This window comes from Dermacentor andersoni, chromosome 7, assembly GCF_023375885.2.
Source record: "Dermacentor andersoni chromosome 7, qqDerAnde1_hic_scaffold, whole genome shotgun sequence".
NCBI lineage: Eukaryota > Metazoa > Arthropoda > Arachnida > Ixodida > Ixodidae > Dermacentor > Dermacentor andersoni.
The window spans coordinates 164,004,935-164,031,491 of record NC_092820.1 but is presented as its reverse complement, the minus strand read 5'-3'; the positions used below and the strand labels follow the sequence as shown (position 1 = coordinate 164,031,491).

Genomic DNA, 26,557 nt, shown 5'->3' with positions numbered 1-26,557 from the left:
TTTCATTACCCCAGGAAGAAGCAGTAAAGGAAAAAGCTGCAGCAGTGTGCCATGACCAGTGACGTCAGCAGCTGGACATTTTGTTCCAAGACACGGTAGCCAGTGCTTTGATTCACAACAGAACATTTGCCAGAATGGCCTTGACTACGAGGGGTTTTCGTATCATTAACATGATGGAAGAGAGATTTGGCAATGACACTCAGGTGACAGTTTAATCTGAGTGCACACTCATGTTAACCTGTTGCACTATTAATTCAACAATTACCAGCCAGTCAGTGACCACTAGAATCTGCACATATGTTCATCAATTTGTGGTTGACTATCGAGCAGTGGTTGACCACTCCGCTTGTTGTCCAGGCTTCTTCAACCGCATCGAAATTGTCTGTGCCACTTAACAACAGGGTCAAAAGCTGGGAACTGTCACCTTACACTGACACCAGCTTGGCATGCACCTCTTTGGCATTGGGTCACTTAGAACATAGAAAGCAGATCACTGCTCCTGCTTCAACCAATGCTCTCAATGGATGCGGCCATTTTTGATGTGATGCCCTTGATGTGTTCCACGGTACCATATAGAACACAACTTTTGTATTCGGCTACAACTAGAGATGTGCATTCATTTTGATGCCTGTTGACTTCTGGGACCGACACCGATAACACCAAATTTATAAATGCCCTGTACATTTCCGATTCTGTCCTTGGCATAAGATAACCATCTATACTTACTAGGGTTGTTGATTGGAGTGTGGTTGGACATGATTAATGCTTCGATGGCTTCAGACACTGTCTCAAACTCCATCAGGCCTGAACTGCTGCGTTCCGCTGCAAGGCAAGAGCAAGGTCAGGTCAGAAACATCCAGGATATTAGAGAGTTTTAGAATTGGGGGCGTAAGGCTCTGGGCCCCCAAGCCGCGTTGCGTCGGTTGCTCTTGGGTCTAGGTGAGCAGCAGAGTTTGAGGATTGGGTCGAACGCAGACAGCGTTGGGTTGAGCGCTCGGGGCGCCGTAGTGTGAAAAATAGAAAGGTGCTTGAAAGAAAAAAAAAAAAAAAATGAACCTCTTTTTTTACAAGTGAAAACAAACAGAATGCATTTTTGAGCAAAAAGAACGAACAATAAAATGTAAGAAACTGTGTTAGTACCGGTTAGCATTACAAATTAAGTGTGCGATTCTAAGCCAAGCAAAGCCAATCGAAGCCAAGTGCTCTTAGTTAGTGTTTTCTTGTGACGCGCTGCGAAAAAACTGCGAGTTCACCCGCGTGAAATGGCGAAAATCAGTCGAAGTAAATAAAGTTTGCTCTGCGACCATCTGCTGTACGCCATCGCTGTCACCCGCGAGGGCGGCCCAAGACGGCTTGGGGGCCCACGCTAGTTTTCGATTCTTGGGTCTTGGGTTAACGTGAACGCAAGGACCCAAGACTGGCTTGGGTTCTGCGCATGCGCACTTGTGGCGCGCAATTTTCTTGGGTCCCCAAGCCACTTGGGCCCCCAATCCTAAAACTCTCTATTGACTGCCACATCAGTTAAACATGTATGGCCACAGCTTCTGCTAGGCAGGAGAAGAAGCGTGAAAGACGAAAAACCAGACTTACTCTTCGATGTGAACATCTTGATCGTTGCTGGCACAGGGCAGCCCAAGTCCTCGAACAGCTACAAGAAAATGAAATCTCATTATGGGTGCTCAAAATGAGAGAATTTCAAATTGAATTAAATGCAAATACTTTAGAAAAACACTTCTAATAATAAAGACTTCCCCATGCTCAGAAAAGAGGCAAGAAACATGAAACTTCAGTTAACCCTTTCACTATCGGACCTTTCTGGCTGTGACGCACCCCCAGTATCGGCTTGGTTTCAGGGAACGAGCATAGCAGGGAATGAACATAGCAATTTATTTTTTATTATCATAGGTATACAAATAACATAGTCAATGCTATATGCACATTTCAGTGTTCTGCAGCTGCTGTTAGTAAACATCATGATCAGCCTGACTTTATTATAAAATCCGTTCAACATCCGAATCTGACGATGCGTAACCCTCTTCCTCGCATGCGACTCTGTCCGAGTCCAAATCCGAGCTCGGCTAGTATTCTAAATTGGAATTGAGCCACCGCACCAATGAGCAGACGAAGGTCCCGCGCGCTCAGCCATCCGAAAGTAACCGCGCGCAGGGAGGATGCGCTTTCAGTCGCCCGCACAACGGAGAGAAATGGGACATTGCGTGATGAAGAAGACAGAGGGAGATGGAAAAAGGCTAAACAAAGTTCGAAGGGCTTTACGTTTACTGCTGCAAGTCGGAAGCGAGGGTGCGGCGAGAGAGCGAAAGCAGCAATCGAGTCACTCTTTTCGGAGAGGCAACGGCACGTGCGCCTGAACTTGACGCGGCGTAGCAGACACACCAACAGAAGAAAAATAAAAACCTTCAAACCAGCGGAGATGGCAGAACAACCCTTGAACCCATAACCACACGTGCGCGACCAGCGAACACGGAGCCACCACGCCACTCAGCAAAGAGAAAGTGGGGAGTGGCAGTCACACCGTACTCTTCCATACATGGGTTAACACAGGTCGGGGAGAATATACGAAATTGTAGAAAGAGTCAACAGATGGCGTGGCCAATTCAGGAGCGCCAGCTTTGCGCTCAGGCGCAAAATTTTGAACGCACGATAGAGAACGTACCGGTACGTCAGTGACACCGTGGGGGGGAAGCGCGATGACGTACCGGTACGTCCGTGACAGCGAAAGGGTTAAGTGAACCTTGCAGGTCACCAAGGAAACAAAATATATTTCTTGCATGAACTGTGAAAATAATTTCAGCTATATTAATACATTCCTTTCTACAATGCCAAGAAAGCCTCTCTCACTGTGCGATGACACTAGGTAAGCTGGAAAAAACGCAACAAAAGACAAAATGTTCCAGCACCGGCTAGCCATGACGTTGCAGATTTTGAGGTTGTCTACACGGGTCTAGCTACAATTTATTATCAGTAAAAATAGACCATGCTGTATTCTAAAAGAGTCGTAGATCAAACTTGGCAAGTTTGGTGGCAAGACTGTTCCGCACACATGTGCACAACTGTCTGCACATGCATGTACTGTTCTGTTGCACTGTCTGCACTGTCCCGTGACAGCGGCCCTTTCCCCTCTTAGTATTCGCGCTTCACTGCATAACACGACTGTATTGCGGCAAAGCCGACTTGAGATCACTAGCAAAAACCACAACCATGCCATTACACGGCTCTCAGGACTTTCACATTTGCCTCTGGAGCACTAAGTTTACGTGACCGCTGTATTCAAATGCAAAGCAGGTAAAAAACGGTGACATATCAAATGGGAACATAATACACAGTAGTTAAAGGGCTTTAGATCAGGACTGTGAAAATGTGACATAACAGCCGAGAAAACACAACACTGAGGAATGTATCAACTGGGTTCCACTGTATTTGCACACCCTAAATCTCACTTATTTAAAATGACTCACGAAGGAGCTTATAAACAGCTAAAGAAAACAAAAGCAAAGCTAAACCAAAGCAATGAGACCTAACTGAAGGCAAATTGGAGCAGCTGGATTTGCAGTCGCATTAAAGGTGTATGTGTGATAGGAAGATGTACACAAATGCACTTTCCAAGGGTTTCTTCTTTACTTTTGCAAGATCAACGAGCAAAATTACCGTATTTCCTCACATAATGAACCCACTCATGTAATGAGGCCACCCCTTCATTTGTCTTTGAGAAATAACTGTTTTTGTTTGCAGAGAAAAGTGCTAAGTTTGTGTGACTCGACTGCGACTCAGCGTGACTGCAACGAGTGTAGTCATTGCTGGCACAGAGCAGGCACCTATCCACTGTGGGGTTCAGCGTCATTCGCTACCTGCTGAGGGTTTCAAAACTACGAGAGCCATGGCAAGTTTGTGTGGCAGGCACTGCTCTGGTTGCATGTTTGTCGCTGGCCAACGTCATAGCAGGCCACAAACCGTCGCAGAAAGCTTGGCGTTATTATGTCCTTAAGGTTGAGCTATTGGTGGCTGGTTTCGAGATCACACATACAGGTTAGACTGACAGATGTTGAAATGGCATTTGGGTCTGTGGGAGACTAGCCTGCAGCTACTATCTGGCAAAATATCCCCCAAAACATTTTTTTCCTCCCGCGCAATCAACCCTCCCCCAAAATCAAACACTTTTCAGGAAGAAAAGTGGGTTCATTATGCGAGTAAATATGGTACTACACCTTCATGTATACCTTCTTGAGGTCGTCCTCAGTGATGCCGAAGGGTGTGTTGAAAAAGTGGAGGACGCGCGAGGGTGGCTGAATGCGGTTCTTAGAGGCCGCCTCTGGATTGGTGAAGCGGTTGTTGCGGTTTCCCATGAAGTCCTTGAAGGAAGGCGTGCCATCTGGCAGCTCAAATGGCAGCTGCACGTCGTTGAGGAAAGCCTGCTTGGAGTAGCCAAGCTGCATCTTGCTGTCAAAGAACTGTGCATTGTTCAGGTGTCCGACAGCCCGCTCCACAGCCAAGGGGTCACCCATCTGGACCATAGCGCAGCCGTCCTTGCTCTTCAGGAACTTTATCTGGAAAAGGAGAGGAAAACAACACAAACAGAAAGTCATCAACAAACTGGCTTCACTGAAACTTTTGCCACACTGCTGGAGCTGCCAAGGTGGCATTCAGTTGGTGTAATCTAACACCTTCTGTTGAACACAACTAGCCGCTTTTTGGGATCATGTGCAAACTGTATATGCACTCAAGCTGGTGGAAGACAGAGCTGCCCAAATTGGGGAAGATGAGAGTTTAAAGGAACCAAGAAATCACAGTAAATTTTCTGAAAATGGCATTTTTACCAAGGAGCTTATGAAGTTTCTACCGAAAATCAGTTGTGTGACGTACACTAATACTGTCGAATCTTGATAATTCGAACTCGAAGGGGCCCGAATATTTGTTCGAATTAAAAGAAGGACTTGTTTTTGAAGTATTCGTGTACCATAGCACGATGCACAAACGGTGAGAGTCGTGAAATATCGTGGCGTGCAAGCACACAGTGAGCGAAGACCACAAAACTCAACGCTGCCCAATGCTTGCTTCCCCAATAACAGCAGAAAACGAAAGTTCAAGGAGCAAGGTAAGGTGGCGCTGGGCCGGTAACGGCGGCGGCACCAGCACAGAGGTGGGCGCACGCAGAGACCGTCGAAGATGAGCGAGTTGCGAGCGAGGGCGGGAAGGAAGCGGATTCGCTTTCCCGCCAGCTTGCTGGATAGCACCAATTACCTCTGCCATCTACTGCCACTGAAGCAGCAGAGTTTCCCAGGCCAGGACTGGGCCTCTGCTACTTCTTCCCTCTGCGTGCTCACACGTTTTTTCCTTCATCTGCTGACAGATAGGCAGTGTGTTTACCTTATTTGTCCTGCATTCTTAAAGTGAGTCATGTCTTATCGAGATGAAGTCATTGGTACTGATCATAATCATGTTGGTGTGCTTCCTTCTGTTGCGGCATCGCCTTCGCGTCCTTTTCTTCTGGGTCTGTCTTCTCATACAGAAACCAGACGCAAGTGCCGATGCCTCCCGTGGCGTGGGTTTTGCCGCTAGCGTGGCTGGCGCATTACGGTGCGACGCAGTAACGGCAACCTTGGCATTTAAGAGCAAGTAAAATTTTCGCCATGTTTCTTGATCTTTTTATGAGCGCACGGCATCGAGGGGTTTCTCTTAAGCCTTTCCTCTATGGCAAGGTCAGAGCAATGCTGGTCAGAGGCGCCGCCGTGTAATTTGGTGCGCTGTTGAGAGCATTCTTGGAGTGCGGTATGTTCTAATCAACTGTGGAAAATGCTTGCATGTTTGAATTACTGGGCATTTTTGCCCATTGGAATACACAACTCTGACAAGACCATGGCGTCAGTTCGAATAAACTGCAAGTTCCAATTAAGCGTGTTCGAATTGATGGGATTCTACAGTACAAGGTTCCCATTTTAAAATCAACACATAAATCTGCTACACCTTGATGTTTTTATTCTAGCTAAAATATATACATATATATTTTTTGAAAGTACGCATATCCCCTTAAAGTTTCAATGTTGCATTAGAGAAGTCACCTTGTTCCAAGACTATATCGTAAGGCACCAGAACAAACATGTCCTGGTTCCCGAATCCTCCTAGTGCAAAAGGAGAACAGGAGTCTACGTGCACCACACCAACAAACGAACCTAGGTAGTGCTTTCCAGCATAGATAAACACCCGAGACCACAGGATATTTGTCAGTATCTTGCAATTAAGGAAGTCCCTCTACCCGTGCACATTACGCGGCCTACATTTTGTCCCCAAAATACTGTCACTGCAAGTGTTCCACAGCACAAATGATAACAAAGACCAGCATAAGAGCAAGATAGTTTTAGAACAGTACAAGAATTGAGATAGCTGGCTTACAGTGACAAGAGAAACACTACAGACAGTAAATTGAAATGAACTCCGGTTTCCAGGTTCGTCTCGTAATGCCTGCACCGTTTGCCACTGGTGCAACTCTGCTCAAATGGGTGGCTCTTAGCATTGGATAGCACATTAGACACAAGGGCACTCACTCTGACAACATTCCCATAGAGGCACAGCAGGTTGAAAAGCTTTTCAGCATTCATCTTCTCAGAGTTGAGCCCGTACACCATCAGCACAGAGCCCTGGTGAGGTCCTGCAGCCTGTGGGGATGCATTGGCTGCACCCATGCCGTAGTTGGGGCCATCACGCCTGCAAACACAAGGATGGGTTATGGCCTGCGGACTAGAGAGCAGTCCATGAAAGCTATAGTTACGAACAGCAGACCTGCCAACCTTCAGAAGATAGATATATTTTTTTAAATGGCTAGTTGTGTTGAATTATGAGTGCAGCATAACAGGTCATTGTCTTTGTGCTTCAAAAGCCAATGCTTCCTTGGGCTCTTTAGTCTCCTTCTGTGGTCCGTGGTTGATGGTTGAAGGTTGCTGGTCGGAGTGTGGAACAAAAGCAACAATGCATAAGGCATGTCCATTGTCAAACACAAACTGGCAGAGCTGGCAGGGCCACATGTGTCCACTTATACTACTGCTAGAGAGGTGTTGGTTAACTGCTCTGTTCGCTACGGAATTACCGTACTTATTCGAATCTAGGCTGATAGTTTTTTTCAAACAATCGTATTCCAAACTCTAGGGTCGGCTTAGATTCGAGGATTTTTAAAAACACGCTAGTTTTTCATTGAAATTGCTAAATACGGTGCATAGCTAGAGCCATCTAGAAAAGTCAGTATTGCAGCCGCTACTAGCCGTGCCAGTAGCCAACCTCACACAAGCGAGGTTGCCATTTTGACCTGTGTCGTGTGGGCCGTATCGGTGTGCGGCGTGGTGTTATCGCGATTGCACCAAGCAGGAGACGCCACTACAGTGCCGCTTTCAAGTGAAAAGTTGTGATAGCCGCAGAGGCATCATCAAACCCTCAAGCCGGGCGGGACTTCGGCGTCGACAAGAAAAACGGCCGTCGTTGGAGGGGACAACGACAGCAGCTTTTTGCATGCGCCACAACGAGGATGGCATTTAGCGGACCAAAGAAAGGCCGTCACCACGAAGTAGAGACAGTTTTGGCCGATTTTGTTCGAATGCAGAGAGCAGCTGCACTTCCAGCTGCCCTTCCAGTGACAACAGAAGTGCTCCAAGCGAAAGCCAGGGAACTTTCGAGGGAGCGAGGCCTAATGCCAAAGGATTTCAAAGCCAGCCGGGGCTGGCTTCTGAAATTCATGAAGCGCTTCGGCTTCAGCCTCCGACGTCGGACTTTAATCACCCAGAATCTGCCAAGCGATTTCGAAGAAATGCTGATAGCTTTTCAGCACTACGTGTTGCGAAAGAGAGAAGCGGCAGGCTACAACCTTGGGCAAATCGGCAATGCCGACCAGACGGCTGTGTATTTTGATAAGCCTGTGGCATACACAGTGAATGAAAAGGCTGCCAAGGAGGTGAAGGTGTGCTCTGCGGGCTACGAGAAGCAGCGCGCAACTGTGATGCTGTGCTGTACAGCTGATGGACATAAACTCCCTCCTTATAATCGAGTCGAACCCGTTTAGATCGAATTATTTTATATATCGAACAATTTCTGGACAACGTATAGTTACAATGAGTATATATAGCAAAAATTCCGCTTACATCGAACAAAAATAGCAGCTACTCCCGCTATATCGAACGTCAAGCAGCAGAAAAATGCCCCCAGAAGTTGGCTTTTCCTCGCGGTGGCGGGGAAACCCGGCGGCGCGGTTCCATCCAACTGCTCTTCCTACCGTGACCGCGCTGCATTGAGCGAGCCGTCAACAACCCCCTGCAAAAGATGATCCTGGTCCACCCGCAGCGCTTGCTCAGACAGCCAATCAGAGGCTCTTGTACCCTCGTCGTGCCAGATGGCGAAAGTGCGAGTTGTCGCGCTGCTTTTCTGGTTCATTGTGTGTGCGTCTTGTGGGCCTTCTCCCGCATTGTTGCCGTGATGAAGTAGCAGAATTCGCCTTTCATTGTGAAGCTCAATATCCTAAACTGGGTCTAACACAGTGACAAGTCAGATGTCCCCGCAGCGTGCAAGATTCCAAGGAGCACTCTCAGCACAATCTTGAAGAATAAGGGGGAGAGTAGGGCTAAACCGGCCAAACTTGTGACCCGGTGCCCGTGGCGGCCGACGCGAACGCATGGCCGTGTACGGGTGGTTCATCCGAAATTGCTTCAGCCATGCCAGCTACCGCGTGCTTGGTGATGACTAAATTCTGATAATGCAACGAAGCCGTTGTCGGTGTTGCCAAACTTTGGAGTGAGCTGTCGGAATTTCCGGAAGCTGTTGGTGAATCAACGGTGGACGAGTTCGTGAGTGCAAATGATGGTGTCGCGACCACGGCAGAACCCAAAAACGAAGACTACATTGCCGACATCGTACCGAGCACAAATGAAATTGGGCACAATGAGGAAAGCAATGACGGTCCTTTGCCCACGTCCTCCGAAGTGATTGCACTAGTCCGGTGCTTCTGTGCGAATGCAGAAGGTGGCGGCCTCAGCTGCTCCGACTCCTTAGACAATGTGGAGGAGTGCGTGCGTCACAGGCAGAGAAATTGCCCAAGCAGAAGAAAATGCACGACTATTTCATGCAAAATTAAGCTAATTCCATCAATAAAGTGATTTTATAAATGGTACGTGCTTTTATGACACCCAATTATTTAGCAGGCTTATATCGAATTATGGTCTATATCGAACTGATAGGCGTTTTTTGCGAGTTCGATATAGCCGGGTTCGACTGTATATTTAGAAGGAAGACACTGTCTACTCGAGAAACCATCCGAAGAAATGTCATTGTGCGGGCAAATGAGAACGGGTGGATGACAGGTGCAATGATGGAAGAGTGGGTTAAGGTTGTGTGGCGACGGCGTCCAGGAGCCCTTTTGACAAAGAACTCGCTCCTTGTCCTCGACTCTTACCGTGAGCTCTTGACTGACAACGTGAAGGCTACGCTTGCCCAAGCGAACACGTACCTCGCTGTCATACCGGGCGGAATGACGGGCCAGTTGCAGCCACTTGATGTCTGCATCAACAAACCTTTCAAGGATCGTCTGCGGAAATATTACACGAACTGGTTGACTGACGAAGACCACATGCTAACGGCAACGGGCCGCATCAAACGTGCATCACTATCGCAGCTGGTGGGCGTGGGACGACATCCCAGGTACTCCGATTGTGTGCGCCTTTAAAAAGTGCAGCACATCTAATGCGCTTGACGGTACCGAAGATAGTGCACTATTTGAAGGCAACGGTGACAAGGAACACAGCGACGAGTCTAGCAGCGATGACCATATTGAATTAGCTCTGCACGTTCAGATTCAATAAATGCTGCTTGCATTTTATGAACGCTGTCCTCGCTTTCTTTTGTTTGGCCTACATTTGAGGTAATGTATTTTTTTTTTTTTTTTGGCTTTGGACTTTAGTGGGTCGGCTTAGAATCAGGGTGGGCCTAGATTCGAGTAAATACAGTATTCAATGAAACAACAAATTTTACCTAAATAACCTCACTACCAGCAATATATGTCGTCAAGCACACCGTTCTTTTAATAAAGCAAATAGCTTTCTTGAAGTGTTCGGCTACTCGCTTACATTCACAATTATTATCGATGACTTTTGCACAAATTTATCTTTACCGCTTCTTCTATATATATATTACGGTGATTTCGCAGAGGAAACACTGGTACTGCCATGGGGGTGGTGGCTAGTAATATGGATTTGTCTAATATTCATGCTTCTGGCTTCATGATGTTCTGGTGATATTAGTTATTGCGCTTTGTGTATATCCAACTTTTGAAGGACACTGAACACAGCAAGGCAATCAGTTCTCTCCAATTTGCATATCATCAATGCGAATAATTGCAATGTAACAATATTTTGTCGAAAATGATCATTTTACAAACTCACAAAGCCATTAGAAGCCAAAAGGAGCTTAGGAACATACACGCACTAACCATCATTCCCGGGAGTCTGGCTGGAACACCAAATTGCAGCTTCCGTAGACACCAGTCCAGAGTTCCATCCAGCAATTTTTTTAGGAAGCTATATGGGTCATACTATTTTGGCCCACAAGGTGAGGGTTGGAAATTTAATGTGAACAAGTCTAAACTACTGGTTCTGACATGAGTCCCCCGCATGAAGCTATTATGAACCAAAAGAGGCTACTGTTAAACGGTGCCAATTTTCTGCAACCTCAGAATGGTCCTGTTGCTAGTAAATGAGATAACATCACATGCACTGAAGAATAACTTTTACGAATGGAAGGGCATGCCATGCCGTGTGACAAAAAATAAAAAAGGAACTCACCCATCGTGAGGTGGTCCGCCATAACGGTCCTGCGGGGGGCCGTTGGGGGGTCCTCCGTAGCCGTCATTGTAGCCACCGCCTGGGCTGTTGTACTGGCCTCCCCTTGGACCATAGTCATAGTCGCCACGGTCGGGGCCATAGCCGGGACCGGAGGCAGGGCCCCTGCCGTCTCCTGAGTTGCATGCAGGGAAAAGGAATGGCCTGTGCTCAGCAACACGTTTAGAAACAAACCAGTGTACATAACGTAACTAAACAGAACTTATCACACGAGGTCATACTCTGAGGCAGTGCCAAATACTTGATGTAACAGGCAATGTAAAAGTCTTGAATTTCTATCATCTTGGCAGTGGGAGCAAGATGTTACTTTACGTGTCAATTATGTAGTGAAATGGCAAACATTAAAGCAGTACAAAAAATATGGCCTTTGCAAAACAAACAGAAATAAACAAAAGATTGCTATACCTTCGTGATAGTGCTGATACTCTGGCTCAGTGCTCCTGTCTTCTGCACCCAAACAGTTTATATAAAAAAAAAAAGGTGAAAACAATGCACTCCATAAAAGTACCTGGCCTCTTTTCCACAATGACATCTTCCAAGGTGGCAGTAACAACCAGTATCACAGTAAAAACCAGTATTAAAAAGAATAAAATAAATAAATAAATGAAAAGATAGGTAAAAGACAAAAAGTCGAACAAATCCAAGACACTTCAAACAGGGTAACTGTGAGGTTTGCCCAGCTGCAATACTGCAAACTATCTGCAATAAGAGGGTTTGCATTTTAGGAGCAAAATACAGGGTGCTTCAGCAGACATTTTCAAATATCTTTGAAGTTGCCTGTGGCAGATATCACAATTCTAGTTCCTGAGCTGGTCTAGTCGAAGCGGCGGACAATACAAGAAAAAAAAATGCAAAATTGACTAATTAATTAAATTCAACTAATTATGTTTGACTAATTACATTATGGCCCATACTGCAATTTATAATTTATAGCCGTGGAGTTCACAAGGCGGATCCAATTAAAAGAAATTTTCAAGATGACCCCCCAGTGTAGAGATGTAAATTCGTGAACTTTGCGAAGAAATGCATTGGTGTTCCAGTTGATTTGTTACCAAAACATCATTTCATGCACTGAAGAACACAAGTAATTGGGACGCCAATGCATTTCTCCGCAAAGTTCGGGAATTTACATCTCGAAACTGGTGTCGTCCTGAGAATTCATTCCAAGTGGATCCACCTTGCGAAATCCACTGATATAATTTGTAAATTGCAGGATGGGTCATAAGATAATTCGCTAGAGAGTTAATTATTTAATTCTTGTTAATTAGTCAATCTTGCATTTCATTTTTTTGTCCAAGTAGTGTCCGTCGCTTCGAGTAGACCGGCTCATAAACTAGAATTGAGCTACCTGCCAAAGGCAACCTTTAAAAAATGTTGAAAGTGTTTGCTGAAACACCCTGTATAGCTGGACTTTAGTATAAGAAGCATGAGAATAAACATGTCGTGCACGAAAAGGACACCACGAAGAAGACTAACACTACACAGTGCTTGTTATGAGTCTTCTTTGTGTCAATTCCATTCAGAACATGCTTATTTCTGAAGATCACCAATTAGCTTAATGTCGTGTCGTGCTGGGTAACAAGAATGGATGTAACATTATCAAATGTGCCATGGTAAATCTAGAATGATTCTTCTCAATATCAATTTGCAACAACTAGAAGCTTATAATCAATGTTGGATCTAATGCAGTATTGGCTTCATTATAATAAGGTTGAACTGTATTCAATAACATTCTCAACACACTACAAACCCCATTAGCACACAGCATAATGAGACAACAGGAAACTGCTGCGAAAGTAAGGTGAAAAATATTGCGAAAAGGTCCAACAGCTACAGAAAGTGCAGAGAGGCCACACATTACGGTGGTAAAAAATCCTTCCAACAAGTGTCACTCACTGCATTGATATTAAAGCCTTCATTATATTAGGCTGCTCAAAAGATTAAAACACTAAGGCTGATGGCATTAGCAGCATTGTAAAGAAAGTGTTAACAACTGTCATGCATCAAGCGAGTTGCTAAACACAGAGCACATCTTTTTTGCTTTCTGTACTGTCGTTTAACGAATACACCGGGGCAGGGTGCTAGTCGAAACTTCGCACACTTACTGTAGTTTCCAAAGCCACGAGGCTCCCCAAGAAGTGCTGGGCGCTCACTTCCACTCTTGCCTGGGCAGAAATAAGCCAGGCATGTGGTCATCATTCACGACTTACAATGAACAGCAGTCGAAAGTGCACCAATGGTGTCTACCCCTTTGTAACACAAAGCTGCCACAGTACTATGAATAATATCATTAGCTGAGTGAGCACCAATCTTTTGATAGCACAGAGGACAAGCCAAATCTCCACAGCATCAGTACCAGCAGAATGTGTGTTCTGCTGGTACTGGCACTGACAGATTATCTGGTTGCCTACGGTTCCTTTATGTGCCCCTGAACAGAAATACATAGTGGTTCTTGCAGTCTGTTCCCATGAGAATGAGGGCACAGAGGACAGGCACTGAACACACAACCTCATTAGAAATACTGTCAAGCCACTGCTGCAGGTAAGACAGACAATGAATGTTATTGATGACGAAGGCATGATATGATTATGAAGCATGTTGTAGCTGGGGGATGCCGGATCAATTTCAAATACCTGAGGTTTTTCAAAGTGTACCCAATGCATGACACACAGGTGTTTTTGCATTCCTCTCCATTAAAATGTGGCCATCACAGCCGGGATTTGATCCTGCGACCTCGAGCTTAGCAGCGCAAACTGCTGCAGGTAACACTAGCAGTCTAGCCTGATGTATTCAATTTGATTTTGCAAGCGGTGACGGTGCCTTGCTGTAGTTGACACAATATTAGCAGACTATGGCAAAATTCCTGGCTTGAAGGAAAGCTAAAATCCTTGCCAAATATTTTGCTATCACCTACTGATCCGGATGGCCTCAGGGCGTGGATTTATGGCCCCCTATTTATTTCACTCCTCTCCTCTATCATGGATTCTGGCCTGGACTCCCTGTCATAGGAGATACAAGACTGACATAAGCCCGGAGGCCAGTATTTAATTTTCGAAATAAAGTTGTTTTCACCACCACCACCACCACCACCACCACCACCACCACCATTACCACCACCACCACCACCACCACACATTTTGAAGCTGCTGAATATGGATAGGATAAATTTCATAGCTCCTGAACTTTCTGAGCGCCATAAGCAATTTATGGACCTTGCAGTAGGGCTTGGCGACAGACTTCAGATGGAAAAGCTTTGACAAGTACTGTAACGTGCCACTACAACACACTATGTGTACAGACATTCTTGCTTCTGAAAAACCGAATTTGAGCCAACCACAAAAATTTGCTTTGCTATAACCGATCCCTATGCCTTTCAGGGTCAATGACGTAAATATATGGTGCCACGAACGAGTCCGAAATGGTCGATGCAGCATAATTACGGCGCCGTCTGTACGTCAAAAAACTAAATTCCGAACTTTTTTTTCCCTGGCATTGGCTGCCACTATGTGGGAATACATGGAATTTTTTTCTCGCACCTCCCTCTCTCGGTTTTCATCACACGGTTTGTTTTAGAGCTAGTTTGTTTGCTCCGGCGCGCCGATATACTACCGCTCGCGCATTGGCACGCAGGCGGGCAGGCAGCGGTTAGTTTGGGTTATGTTACACGGGCAGTTTCGGTTTCTTGCGCTCGCAAAACTTATAGCTATCTCGTTACTAATTGCTCCAAGGGTGACCAGGAGCCAAGGGGAACGAGAGCTGCTGTGCATCAATGAACGAGGGCAGAGCCGAAGGACTTCGTTGAGCGACAAAGAAGGTGCTGTGGTGTTCTGCACCAGGAGCAAGGCAGCAAGGAACGTCGACGTGACTGAGCGAGGCAACGGCAGGGGTGGTCTGGTGGAGCATTTGGAGCACCAAAGGACTCCATCACGACGAGCCTCGGCGACAAGACTGACGCAGCTGACAGCAGCACCAGCAGCTCGTTTTGTGCTCTCTCGAGGTCCTTTTCACTGAATGCACTTGCGTTCAGGCACATTCGGGAGATGGAGGTTCAGATAGAAACGCGATGGAAGGTGACATTGTGAACGAAGCGAATGGCAGCTGCGAATTGATGCTTGAGATAGAGGCGTTAAAGCTCATGCTAGAGCTGGAGAAGATGAGGTCGTCGCGTGCCTCGTCAGAGGAACCGGAATCAGCACACTGGAATGGTACGATACGCTGAACGACCGCCCGTTACTCGCTTGTTTATTGCTCACAGGGATGTGCATACGAAGGATGCCGCCGTGCATGCGTTTCCTTTTCTGTTTTTGGAGACTGACGAAGACTAATTGCCTCTGGTTGGCAATAAGATGAAGATTAGCGGAAGTTTATCACAGGTTTTGCATTTTTGACGGGCATGCAACCATACAGCTTTTTTGAGTGCTCTCACCTGCGCAGTTCAATTATGCAATGGACGTAGACTTGCGAAATATTCTGATGTGCGCATTTTCTAAGCCTTTAACTGTGTGTATAACAATGCATCAAATTTTTAATTCTTATAAGGTTATTTCCTTTTTTATTGTTGCTATTCATGAATAAACAATACATATATACCAAAGCAAGATATTTTTTTCTCACTTTACGGTTACCCTAGAAAAATTACGGTAAATTTTTGAAATACAGGTCCCTCTGAAGAATTTAAACCTGCAATAAAAAAAAATCGACCCTGGGCAGTCGCATATGGTGAAAAAAATCGACCCTGAAAGGGTTAAAGAAGAAGAAGAGCATGGCCAATCAAACTATTCTATTCTATGGATGTTTCACTGTAATACACAAAACTTTGGTACACGAAATTTACGCCTGTGAAATAACAGTTCCGCTTTTCCTGGATTATTTGCAAGATATCATCCTGCTGGTTCTTTCCACTTTGTGCCTAATGTAGCATTTTTACGTTGAGTAGCTTGGAAGTATCAGCTAACTACTGTGATTTAAATTGTCCTGCCAACGAATTGGAAAGAAGGTAGAGACAAATGACAAGCATTCACCCCAACTTCTGAACGATATTATTGGAAAAATTACTTCCCCCATTTTCTTGACCTGGTTCAGTTGACCTTTTCTGCATGCTTTCTGTGTGCACTTAATTTGATCTGTCAACATGAATTGTGCAAAAAAATTGTGGAGTACTATTTAAGAATATACCATTTTCCTAACAAGATCAGTTGGAAGTTAAGGCACACCTGATGCTTCTTTGTATCTACCTCATCATATGTTTGGCACTAAAAGTGCACAAAAATACCTTTGCAACTGGTAGTGGAGCTTAATATAAATGGCTCTCCTGCCTGAAATTCTAAATAATTTCCACTCTTATTTTGAACAAAGATAACATTTTCTAGCACTTTTCTTCTTGATTGAAAAACCATGTTCAGGTGCAATGTTGAATAAAACTGATTTAAACACAACTGCAGTGATGTCTCCTGCACTTCATGCAATAACACAGCCAAGAAAGGATGAAGAACAGTTTCTCTATGACCGCGCCAGGACAAAATCTGCATCTTTTCCCCACCACTACTGCTACAGTCGCCGACCGATTTTCCGGACTCCAAAAATTCGGACATGCCCGATTATTCGGTCAGCTTCGCGGCACCGCCGTTCTCCCCATAGACCATAATGTATAACAACTGCCGAAAGTTCGGACACCTTGCAACCTCTCGTCTGATTTTTCGGACACTCCTTGAGCCAACTCGATCGAGGGCATCATGCACCGACTCTGACCGGCGCATAGTTCGACTTGCTGAACGCCATTTTTGTTTTGAACGGAGCCTCCTTGCTGCCCCACGAAGTGGCGCTACTGGAAATCCACGCTCATCATCATCGTTTCTGCCTGGTTCGATAGAGTGGCTGTACAGCAGTTCCGGTTTCAGCTTAGTAAGCCATGTCAAGACAATCCAGCAGCTGATTTGTTTCTTTTGCGCACGACGCTGCGAACAGGCCGCGTTTTTCGTTTGTGCGACTGGTGTCGGCACGGTGGTGTTTGCTTTGTGTGCTGTGTCGAGGTTTCGGTGTTCCAACGCGGCGTACGGAAACATCGCGTCGAGTGTCTAATGGCGCCGACAGTGCCCGCGCAGACTGCGCTGGGGAATGCCGGCAAGCGGGTGACGGGAGGCCTAAGATTTGTCGCCTTCCGATGTGCTCCCTACTGACGCGGAAAATATTTTGCCGAGACCTGCGCAGTGGTTGCATTGCGATTCCGGACACCGTCTCATTTGACAGTTTCACAGGTGCTGACACTGCTGTACTGACATGCGCAGAACTCGACGACGGCGAGATCATTCGTCAGGTTTCTGTTGCACCCATTCTCTATGCTGCACCGCCGGACGATGACTCCGAGTCGGAAGATGACGCACCATGTGCTACGCTGCCGTCGCATGCGGAGCGTGCACAAGCAGTGACTGTGCGACCCTCTCCGAGATTCAGGCTTATCTGATTGCGCGTAAACGGAACAGTGTGCAACGGCGCACTCACGATTTCTTCAAGCCTAATGCCGAGCCCGAATAAGTGCGTGGAAATAAAGGATTTCATTTTTTTTTCTTAATCTGCTTTTTCGGACACCTGTTTATTCGGACATTTTCGCAGTCCCCGTTAGGTCCGAATAAACGGTCAGCGACTGTATATGTATTCTGGATTAAACAGGCAAGCATTTCACTTAGGCGCAAAAACTGAGCACGAACAGGCCAGCAGTTTAACTAGAGCAGCTGTTTGGGTTGTTAAATACTGGCCTCTCATTTGCTGAACAGCTAATTATATTTCCATTATTGGAATTGAAGCCATGCTTGGCTTCCAACAATGTGTTTCATTAGCCTTGACAACGATGTTGAAAATGGGATGTGGGTTCTGAAACAGCTTGTGTCAAACACTGAGAAAGTCTGTAGCTGTTATGTTAAGCTAGACATGTAGACTTGATATTTTTAAACACCAAATGGGTGACTTTCACAAAGACTGAAAGCTACTTAGGCCACAGCATCATGCAAAAGTGAAAATGACTTGGTGTTACTGTATTAAAATGTCTACACCAAATGGAAATAGGAATTTTGGCAATACCTAGTCATGAATAATTACTTTATCAATGAACCCGCCGTGGTTGCTCAGTGGCTATGGTGTTGGGCTGCTGAGCACGAGGTCGCGGGATCGAATCCCGGCCACGGCGGCCGCATTTCGATGGGGGCGAAATGCGAAAACACCCGTGTGCTTAGATTTAGGTGAACGTTAAAGAACCCCAGGTGGTCGAAATTTCCGGAGTCCTCTACTACGGCGTGCCTCATAATCAGAAAGTGGTTTTGGCACGTAAAACCCCATAATTTAATTTTTTTACTTTATCAATGAATAAGTACTAGATTGTAAGCTAAATAAGAACTGCCTGCCTTCATAAGATTGCACAAGGACACCAGTACATGAAAGTACAGTTGTCACTGTTTTAAAAATGATATTCATAAAAAATTTTTAAGATGCTATGCAACACCTCTAGATGACTCGGCTTTTCTGCTGTTACAAATCCCATGATTGCAACTATGGTTGCTCCAGACCAATGAAGCTTTTAACACTAATTGCTTGGCCACTCAAGTGTAAGCCAGGTGGCATGCTTCACTCATCGGTTTTTGAATAACGACCTGTTTTAAGCATTAATGAAAAACAATCTTCACATCTTTGTATATTCACATTGCTTATTAAATTTTTCTGTCATTGCACCGCGCATCATGAAGCGTTGCTTATCATAAAACACAAATGAAGCATTAGGAGCAGGTAAGCAGTATATTTGCATACTCGGTAGCTGATTGGTGTGCATGAATGGTAGTTTGCTCTACTTTTTATATCTACTATGGCTGCACTTTATTTCTCACACTTTAGCTGCACTTTTGTGCTTAATCACACACAGCTGGCAATTTTGAATATTCAAGAACTATTTCGGAAGTACTTGAATTCGCAAATAGTGAATATTTGATTAGAAGACAGTTGAATGGTGCAATATTCTATTCATAATTAGAAAGTTTGTAACTAGAAGATTGCAGCATAATTGGCCGATTGTGGGCAGCATTTATATAAAAGCTTTGTGAATGTAGGCCTAGAAGAGAAGAGTTTAAGAGATTGCTCCAAATACATGCACGGACAGCTGGTGTCTCTATATTGTGTATGCTCCATCTTTCCAGTTATTTTTTTTCCTTTCTTCGTACACGGTACTACTGATATCAGCTTCTCAGATGTTTAATTCTATTCAAAAATCTATGATAATGTGCATGGGACAAACATAATTGGTAGTGAGAAAATTCTTTTCACAAAGTAGTTGTGACAGTTAGGTTCTTGTGGAAACTGAGTTATTTACACCTGTAATGTGGGTGAAAAAGAGAAGAGAAAAGAGTTGCTGTGAGTACACATGCAAATGAACTATACATAAGGCAGACTGGTGTGTTCCGGGAAAGAAAAAAAAAAAAAAAAAAAAGAAACATCCAAGCCAGCAATGTAAGTGAAACCACATTTTGACTTTACCAAGTGCTTTGGTTTTAGCTCAGTGTACAATGTGCCAACACCTTCCACGCTCAATATGCACGCTCAAGCAGTGCCAGTAAATTCAGACGTGTGATCTGTGCCACAGCGGACCGTGGTGCACTGTGATCAAGGCATCAGGTGTAGCAAGGACAATCCATCAGCCTGTATCCACCACCGAAATGACATTGAGGACAAATGTAGAAGGGCAGGGATTGATACAGGCATGTTTACACCCCCCCTCCCCCCTAGCAGCATCCACTTTCAGCCCCATGCTCGCAAGATCAGGACATGCTGGCAGTCACCTCAAACTGTACAGATTGCCCCAATTTTACTTACCAGCACTGCTTGGAAACCTGACTTAGCATTTCAATGTGCGGGATGAGCAATGTTAAGAAAAGAAATGCAACAGTTGCAACAAAATGTGCAGTCTTTTTACCATGCACAGAGGTTGGCAGCACCCTGGAGAGCTTTGCAAGTGGTGTCCAGACCCAAAACACTGGCACAAAGTGAACGCCAGGGTCAAACCACAAACCAAGCCGAGGCCGGCTCCAGTTGGGCTAGGCTTGCCGCCTGTTGAGGCGAGGCCAGAGAGGGCGCCGCTGCTGCGAAGATGGCACTGTCCGCCCGGGTGAGATTTCATCAGAGAAGGGAGAGAGAGGCTAGAGACTTCATCCGGTGCCTGCGGCTTGTCGGCTGCTGAACCCCACCGCACCACCACAGAGGGGGTCAAGAAGACACCACCAGGGGGCGCCAGCCTCCTGGATGGGGGGAGGGGGGACACACACAGACGTGCACATCCGGTTAGAGCCACTCTGCCCCTCGGCAAGCCAGGCAGGGTGCAAGGGGTGGTGGTGGTGGTGGTCGATTGCGGCTCGGGAGTTCAATGGTCGTGTGGTTGGTGGTGGTGGTGGTGGTGGTTATGGTTGGTGATGGTGAGAGCATCATCGTGGCAGCAATCTCCAAGCCCCCTCTTTCTTTTCTCTATGCCGTGTTCTCTTCGTATCCAGTTGTTCTGTTGTTCTCTGTTCTGTTGTGGTGGCAAAAGCAAGTTTTTTTTATAGTGGTGATGGGATCGTTTCGTGGGGGGGGATCTCACTCATGTGCCTGGGGGGAAAAGGGGCAGTAGCTCTGTGAACATTTCATCACTGGTGTCACACGCGCGTGCCCGCATTGCCCCTTTTCCGACCTCTTCTCGCACGTGTCAAGGTGGGAAAGATAGGCCTCTCGGCTCAGCGGGGCAGCGAGTCCCTGCCTCGGTCTTCGTCTTGGATCGAGAGAGAAAGAGCGGTGGTCTGTGGGCAAGTGTCACCTGAGTCTGCCGCCTTTGCTACAATGGGAACCGAGAGTAAGTGGGGGTGGGTGGAAGGTTGGCTTCTCTCACGTCTCCATCACGACGCGACATCCACGGCACGTGTGCCGACATGTTCCGCGGTCGCCAAGAGCCTCTGTGGTGCAATGTTCTCACATTGGACAGGAAGGCATGGGAGTCCCCGTTTTTGTAAGCAAAGCAAAAACAAAACAGCAGCGGGAAGGCCAGTGCAGGCAGCCCGCTTGGCAGTGAGTTAAAGAAAAAAAAAAAAAAGGAGCTAAGTAAGCAGACGCTACCACGCAGTGTTTGTAAAGTATGTCGTCTTTTTATTTTCCATGTATAAGCTCATCGCTTGTTGTCACAGTGTTCGCAACATGTGAAACATGTTTCGGTGTGCACAGCCACAAAGTGAGTCTGCACGAGTGACAATGTGAAAAACCAGTTGGCACAAACATTGAAGTGAGTTGCTGGAAAACATGCACAACCTGCACAAATTCCATGGTCCCCAAGACAGGCAACTACATGAAGAAATCAAGCTTCCTCAATGCCAAAATGTTGCTGCATTGCTTGTTCGTGCAAACAACTGATACTAATGGAAAATTTTTTCCCCTCCCTGCCCGTGTCCCATGTTATTTGGCACACTGGGGGGGGACTATCAGATAAACTGTGCAAGCTCCAGCACTTCACTCCAAACAAAGCATCACTTTCAAGTAAGCAGAAGAAGACTGGCACTGCTGAGCACACAAACACATCACAAAATATGGGCAACATGCCAGATAAAAGAAATAATTTTCCAAGTGATTATCTCAGAAAAGGCATGTGGCATTGTGAATGTAACACTTGCGGCATTAAATGCAGCACATTAGCACCAAGCTAAAACCAAAGCAAGCAAGCAGTACTGGGACCAAAGTCTCTTCGTACCATGAGAAAGAATACAAGAGAGGCATGCACATCCTTGTACTGTGCTGTACCCAACTGTGAACATTGACAACGGACACAGCGCTGGCTGAAAATTTTTGGTTGCTTCGTTTTAGACTTCACTCTGGCGTTGCACAGCTTACAGCTTCCACAAAAAGAAAGGCTCTCTAGAAATTTAACACTTAGCCCTTGTCTATACTTTAGTGCAACAACAAAAATCTATTTCTAACAAGCACCACAATCTCGACAATTAAAAATGCTACTGCCCAAACCAGTGCAACAATTAATTTTTATAGGCCAGACAAACAACAATGCAGGCAAAAAGTGCCACTAGCATTGGTGCAGCTTATTTGAAGCACCGAGAAACACAAAGACTGCTGTACAGCCATGAACAAATCAATGAGGACAAAATATTTTATCCAAGATTTTGCTTGAAATTTTGCATTCCAATGATATATACAGCTCTGCAGAAAATAGGGATTCCTTTGCCCATGACTGCACATAGCTACTTAGTTATGGTTGCATTTCCCTACAAGTAACTGAACGATGAATAATTAAGGAATCACTCGTTAGAGAAGCTGCCAGTACTCACCAAGGTTGGGGTTAGTGTAGTCCCAGCTATCGTTGTCATTCTTGTAGACGTTCAGTCTTGTGGGCTGCAAAAATAGACAAGGTAACAAAGGTGAGAGCCTGCTTCTGATTAACATTCGTACTAAGAGACTCATCATCATCGTCATTACAGCCACTGCAAAGACAACAGAGTGCCAACTCCTTCACAGACGGGGTGGGGGTTGCCGTGACACTCAATTTAAGGTTTTTTTTCTCCCCCTGCCTAATGAAAGCTATGTAATTTCTTGTGTCTGAAAGTGAAATTGGCGTGGAAGACAGTGAAGAGTGATTATCTAGAGCAGCATTATAACATGCAGAATTCAACGTTGCTGTGTTTGCAGGAACATAAGAACTCTTTGTGGAGTTTCAAAAGCAGATCAGGGAACCATTTCAGCTAGATGACTTATGTGTTCACCAGCTCAAATCTCCTTAGTTTGTGTCAATAAATTTTATTCAATGATGCTCTCTTATGCTCTTACACCATAATATGCAATAATACTGGCCTTTATTACAGAAGCAAGCTTCTGTGCTTGGAAGAGCTAAAGGGCCCCTTCACCAGGCCCCAGTGGAAATTTAAGTTACAGTATAATAATTGCGAAAGGTCGTTAAGGGAGTATTCTACCACAATAAGCTTTAGAAGGAGTTTAGTAGTAGCGAGACAGAAGTGAGAGAGAGAATAAACATTAACAATCTGAACCAGTGAGAAAGAGCGCTTCTTTCTTTCACGCAAGGCAGGTGGCCTCCTCAGTCAAGGTAGCCATTGACCTCCCTCCACATGGAGGGTCTCTCCAGTTGCTTCTAACAGTGGCTGCAAGACCTACCTACCTCCTCCCTTATTAAGAGCTGAACGTTCACCGCCAACCCTTTAGTCAGCAACCCTGCAACTCCCGCTCACCCCCCCCCCCTTTTTTTTCACGCTATGCGACTCATTCGCAGAGGCAGCTGTGCGCGCCTTTGTTGGCAGCACGTGCGTGATGCCGCTCGCTTGCTGTCCCAGCGGCTTCTTCGAGAAGAGCGCAGGGAAAGCTGTTTGGGATTGTCGGGTGTTTCTCAATACTTTGCAGACACGATCGCCAGTGCCTTTTACGCACCACAATTGTCTGCAGTGTTCGAACGAGACGAAGGGGTTCCATTAACAAGCAATTTAGTGGGCGGACAACAATGTGCTGCTGTAGGGCAATCTTGGCTTTATTGCCGTTGGAGACAAAAGCAGGAGGAGGGGGGGGGGGGGGGGGGGGGGGGCATGAAAAAGAATGGTGTTTATGCGCGTGCCTAAAGACGATGGGTGGCCCGCAGGAAAGATGGGAGGCGCCTCGGCCAGTGATAATCTTCGCGTGACAGTAACCGCCAAGAGCTCGGGTCACGCCACGGGCCGACAGAGCAACACGGGGCCTCGCGCGTTCCGTGACACGGGACCATCGAGCGCCCCGCAGCGACAGCAACAACAGCGACGCTGGTCGGACCGCGGGCGCGTCCCCCACCGCGCGCGCGCGACTTTCCGGCGTGCCAGAGGACATCGCGGGGTCGGCGAAAGCGAAGGGTCGAGGGCGTTGTCGTTGCGTGACGCGCCGAGAGGACGGAGCGCGGCGGACGCTTTCGAGGCGCAGAGTGGCCGCCCTGAGCTCAGTGCTCCCGAACGATCTCTCTATCTCTCTCCGCAGAGAGAGCGTGAATCCTCAAACTAATGGCGACCCACGCTGACGAACACTGTCAAACTGGGTGCGCCATTGAAATCCGAATTCTTTAAACACGCATACAACACGGTAGCTACGCGCGATATAATAAAACAAGGTGCCATGCCCAGTGAAAGGGGAACTGCTCGGCAGTTGAACGACAAGCGCAAAATGTCAATGCTAATTAAAATATTGGCACCGCCATCACGTAGTGCGGCGTAGTTGAAAAATACCGGCAAGCCGAACCAGCCGCTCAGAGGAGCCGAACACGCACCGGTGTGCCGTCTCCTCTCCGCGGGCTCGTTATTTGCTACGCCGCCAGATCGCCCCGTCGGCACGGCTGCCGCTCGGGCCACCGTGGCCTGGGCCGCGGAAACCGGCGCACGTGCTCGAAGCCATCTACTAGCTGACAGGTGGTCGTTACGGCGAGGGTGTCAAAGTGCAGGGCGCTAAAGACCCTCCCCTCTCGTCCACCGGCATGCTCGGAAGAGGTACCGCCCCGCACGCCAGAGCAGGATCCAACGTATTATAGGCGCGTTCATCACGCTTGACGTCGCGTTAAATCTCGCAGGCAAACGCCCCATCCCGGAGCCTTCGTCCTCGGCCGTCGCCGCTGTTTTTTTTTTTCCCTCGTTAACCGACAAAGTGCGGCACGGCACGGCCATATTTCAGCAGGCTTACCGGCCAGCCGAACGACGAACCAACCGACCGACCGACCGACCAACGCAACGCCGGTAATGCGCCGCGTTATATCCAGCGGCGGCGAGGGCGGCAACGTGGGCGCCGAGAACGAGAAGATAGCGCGAAACACTTCCGCAGCACGAATTGCCGGCGAACTCGCGAACGCCTCGAAAGCTGTTTGCTGCAACGCAACTGGAAAGGCCAGCATTCACGGCGCTTCTTCTAGGCACGGCCTAATTTCCCTCGTTGCGTGTACAAAACCGAGTGCTTCGAAATTTTGAATGATTAAAGCGTAATTCTATTGAAGATATCCGTAAACAAGCCTGCCTAACATTTGATCCGATCTTGCCATCAAAAATATTTGATCGAGAGAAAAGAAAAAGAACACGAATCTATTCAAATAGGGCTGCGCGTTTTATTTCACGTTGTTATGACTATAGCGATAGTCTAACACAAATTGAACTCCACAGCCCTTGCACGATCGTCGTGATGTAGGCCTGCCATCATTGTTTCAAAAATACGTCCCTAATACAGCGCCATCAGTTAGTTCTATGTCTTGGAAACTCCTCATTACAGGTCACAACGGTTGTACACAATCGGTTCAATTTCATGCTCATCCACGGAAAGACTAATCCATTTAACTACTCCGCTCTTCCAAGAGCCATTCGCCTTTGGAACGACCTTCCTAACGCCATCGCTTATGAGAGCAACCACGAAAATTTCCGGCCTCTTCTAACAACGCTTTTTCTACAACTCTACATAGCCTAACGTATTTTTGTCGTTGCTTTTCTCGTTATTAATGTGCAACTATGCGTTAAATACTGTTCTGATATAGCCTTTTTATGTCCCAAACGCTGTGCACTTCTATTATCTTTACTGTGTGAATTTTAGTATTGCATGAGGTGTCGCGTTCAAAAGCGTTCGCTTTGTTTGTTCCCTGCACGTATTGGAACACTATATTACCGTTGTTAAGAATGGCGAGCTGCAAGGAAAAATTGCCACCCAATTACGACTGGGGGACAAGGCGCGCATCCCCCACTCTCCGTCGCTGCAGCAAGACTGCGTTCGAAGAAGCGGGCTTTGTGCTGAAAACCGCCCCCATCCACGAGCCCCATCTCCGTTGTGACGAAACGGGTTCGACTGACGAACTATTGTACTGAGGTCCCCGGCGCGAACCTGATTTCGCTACGCATGAGCAAGCCGCGGCGGGACAACGAGCTACTCAGGATGTCTCCGAGCTTCCCGGAACGACTCGCCTCTGTCGTCGGCTTCACTCCTTCGCACCTGTGTGTTTGCGTGTGTGTGCGCGTCACCTTGTCGCAGGAGACGACTCGCCTCTGTCGTCGGCTTCACTCCTTCGCACCTGTGTGTGTGCGTCACCTTGTCGCAGGAGACGACTCGCCTCTGTCGTCGGCTTCACTCCTTCGCACCTGTGTGTTTGCGTGTGTGTGTGCGTCACCTTGTCGCAGGAGGCGGCTAGTTTTGCGATGACGAAACGAACATTCGCTGCCTTGTATCGCCGAAGGACCGAGCGTTTAAAAACGGCTGTTGGGCGGAGGCTCGACACACTTCTCTCGTGCCGTCAGGTTGGACTGACACTTTCTCTTGAGCAGTCATGTTGGACTGACACTCTTTTTCTTAAGCAGTCATGTTAGACTGATTTAATTTTCTGTAAATAAACCCATTTTCCTCATTCTCGATGAGAAGCAGTTCTTCCCTTCATCAACGTCCTCAGCGTGTTTAAGTTGGACGACGGCATGGGCCAGCTACCTTCGAATTCATGCCGGACTCCAATCTTGGCAACGGATCTCGAACGATGGGATTGAGCCCCCAATCCTGACAACTGGCTGACAGCGGTGAGGTGGACTTTGCGACATGGTGCTGTATCTGCGGTGAGTGCTTGATTCTTGCTTTGACTCTCTAGGCTTCATTTTGTGGTTGTTCTGTTTAGAACTGTAGGGAAGCTAGAT

At 46.7% G+C, this 26,557-nt stretch overlaps 1 protein-coding gene across 3 annotated transcripts in view; it reads right to left on the bottom strand.

Annotated features, from left to right (window-relative positions):
* Positions 1–26,557, bottom strand: part of sm (heterogeneous nuclear ribonucleoprotein L) — a 183,859-nt gene that overhangs the window by 4,048 nt on the left and 153,254 nt on the right. The window contains exons 6-13 of one of the 3 annotated variants that reach the window (XM_050180373.2): positions 22,217–22,280; positions 12,989–13,048; positions 11,289–11,330; positions 10,827–10,998; positions 6,558–6,717; positions 4,224–4,562; positions 1,591–1,648; positions 727–822 (exon numbers count right to left, since the gene is read on the bottom strand). In XM_050180373.2, the coding sequence (XP_050036330.1) occupies positions 727–822; positions 1,591–1,648; positions 4,224–4,562; positions 6,558–6,717; positions 10,827–10,998; positions 11,289–11,330; positions 12,989–13,048; positions 22,217–22,280 (991 nt within the window). The remainder of the gene's footprint in view (positions 1–726; positions 823–1,590; positions 1,649–4,223; positions 4,563–6,557; positions 6,718–10,826; positions 10,999–11,288; positions 11,331–12,988; positions 13,049–22,216; positions 22,281–26,557) is intronic. The other 2 variants (XM_050180374.2, XM_050180376.2) reach the window with 2 other exon arrangements.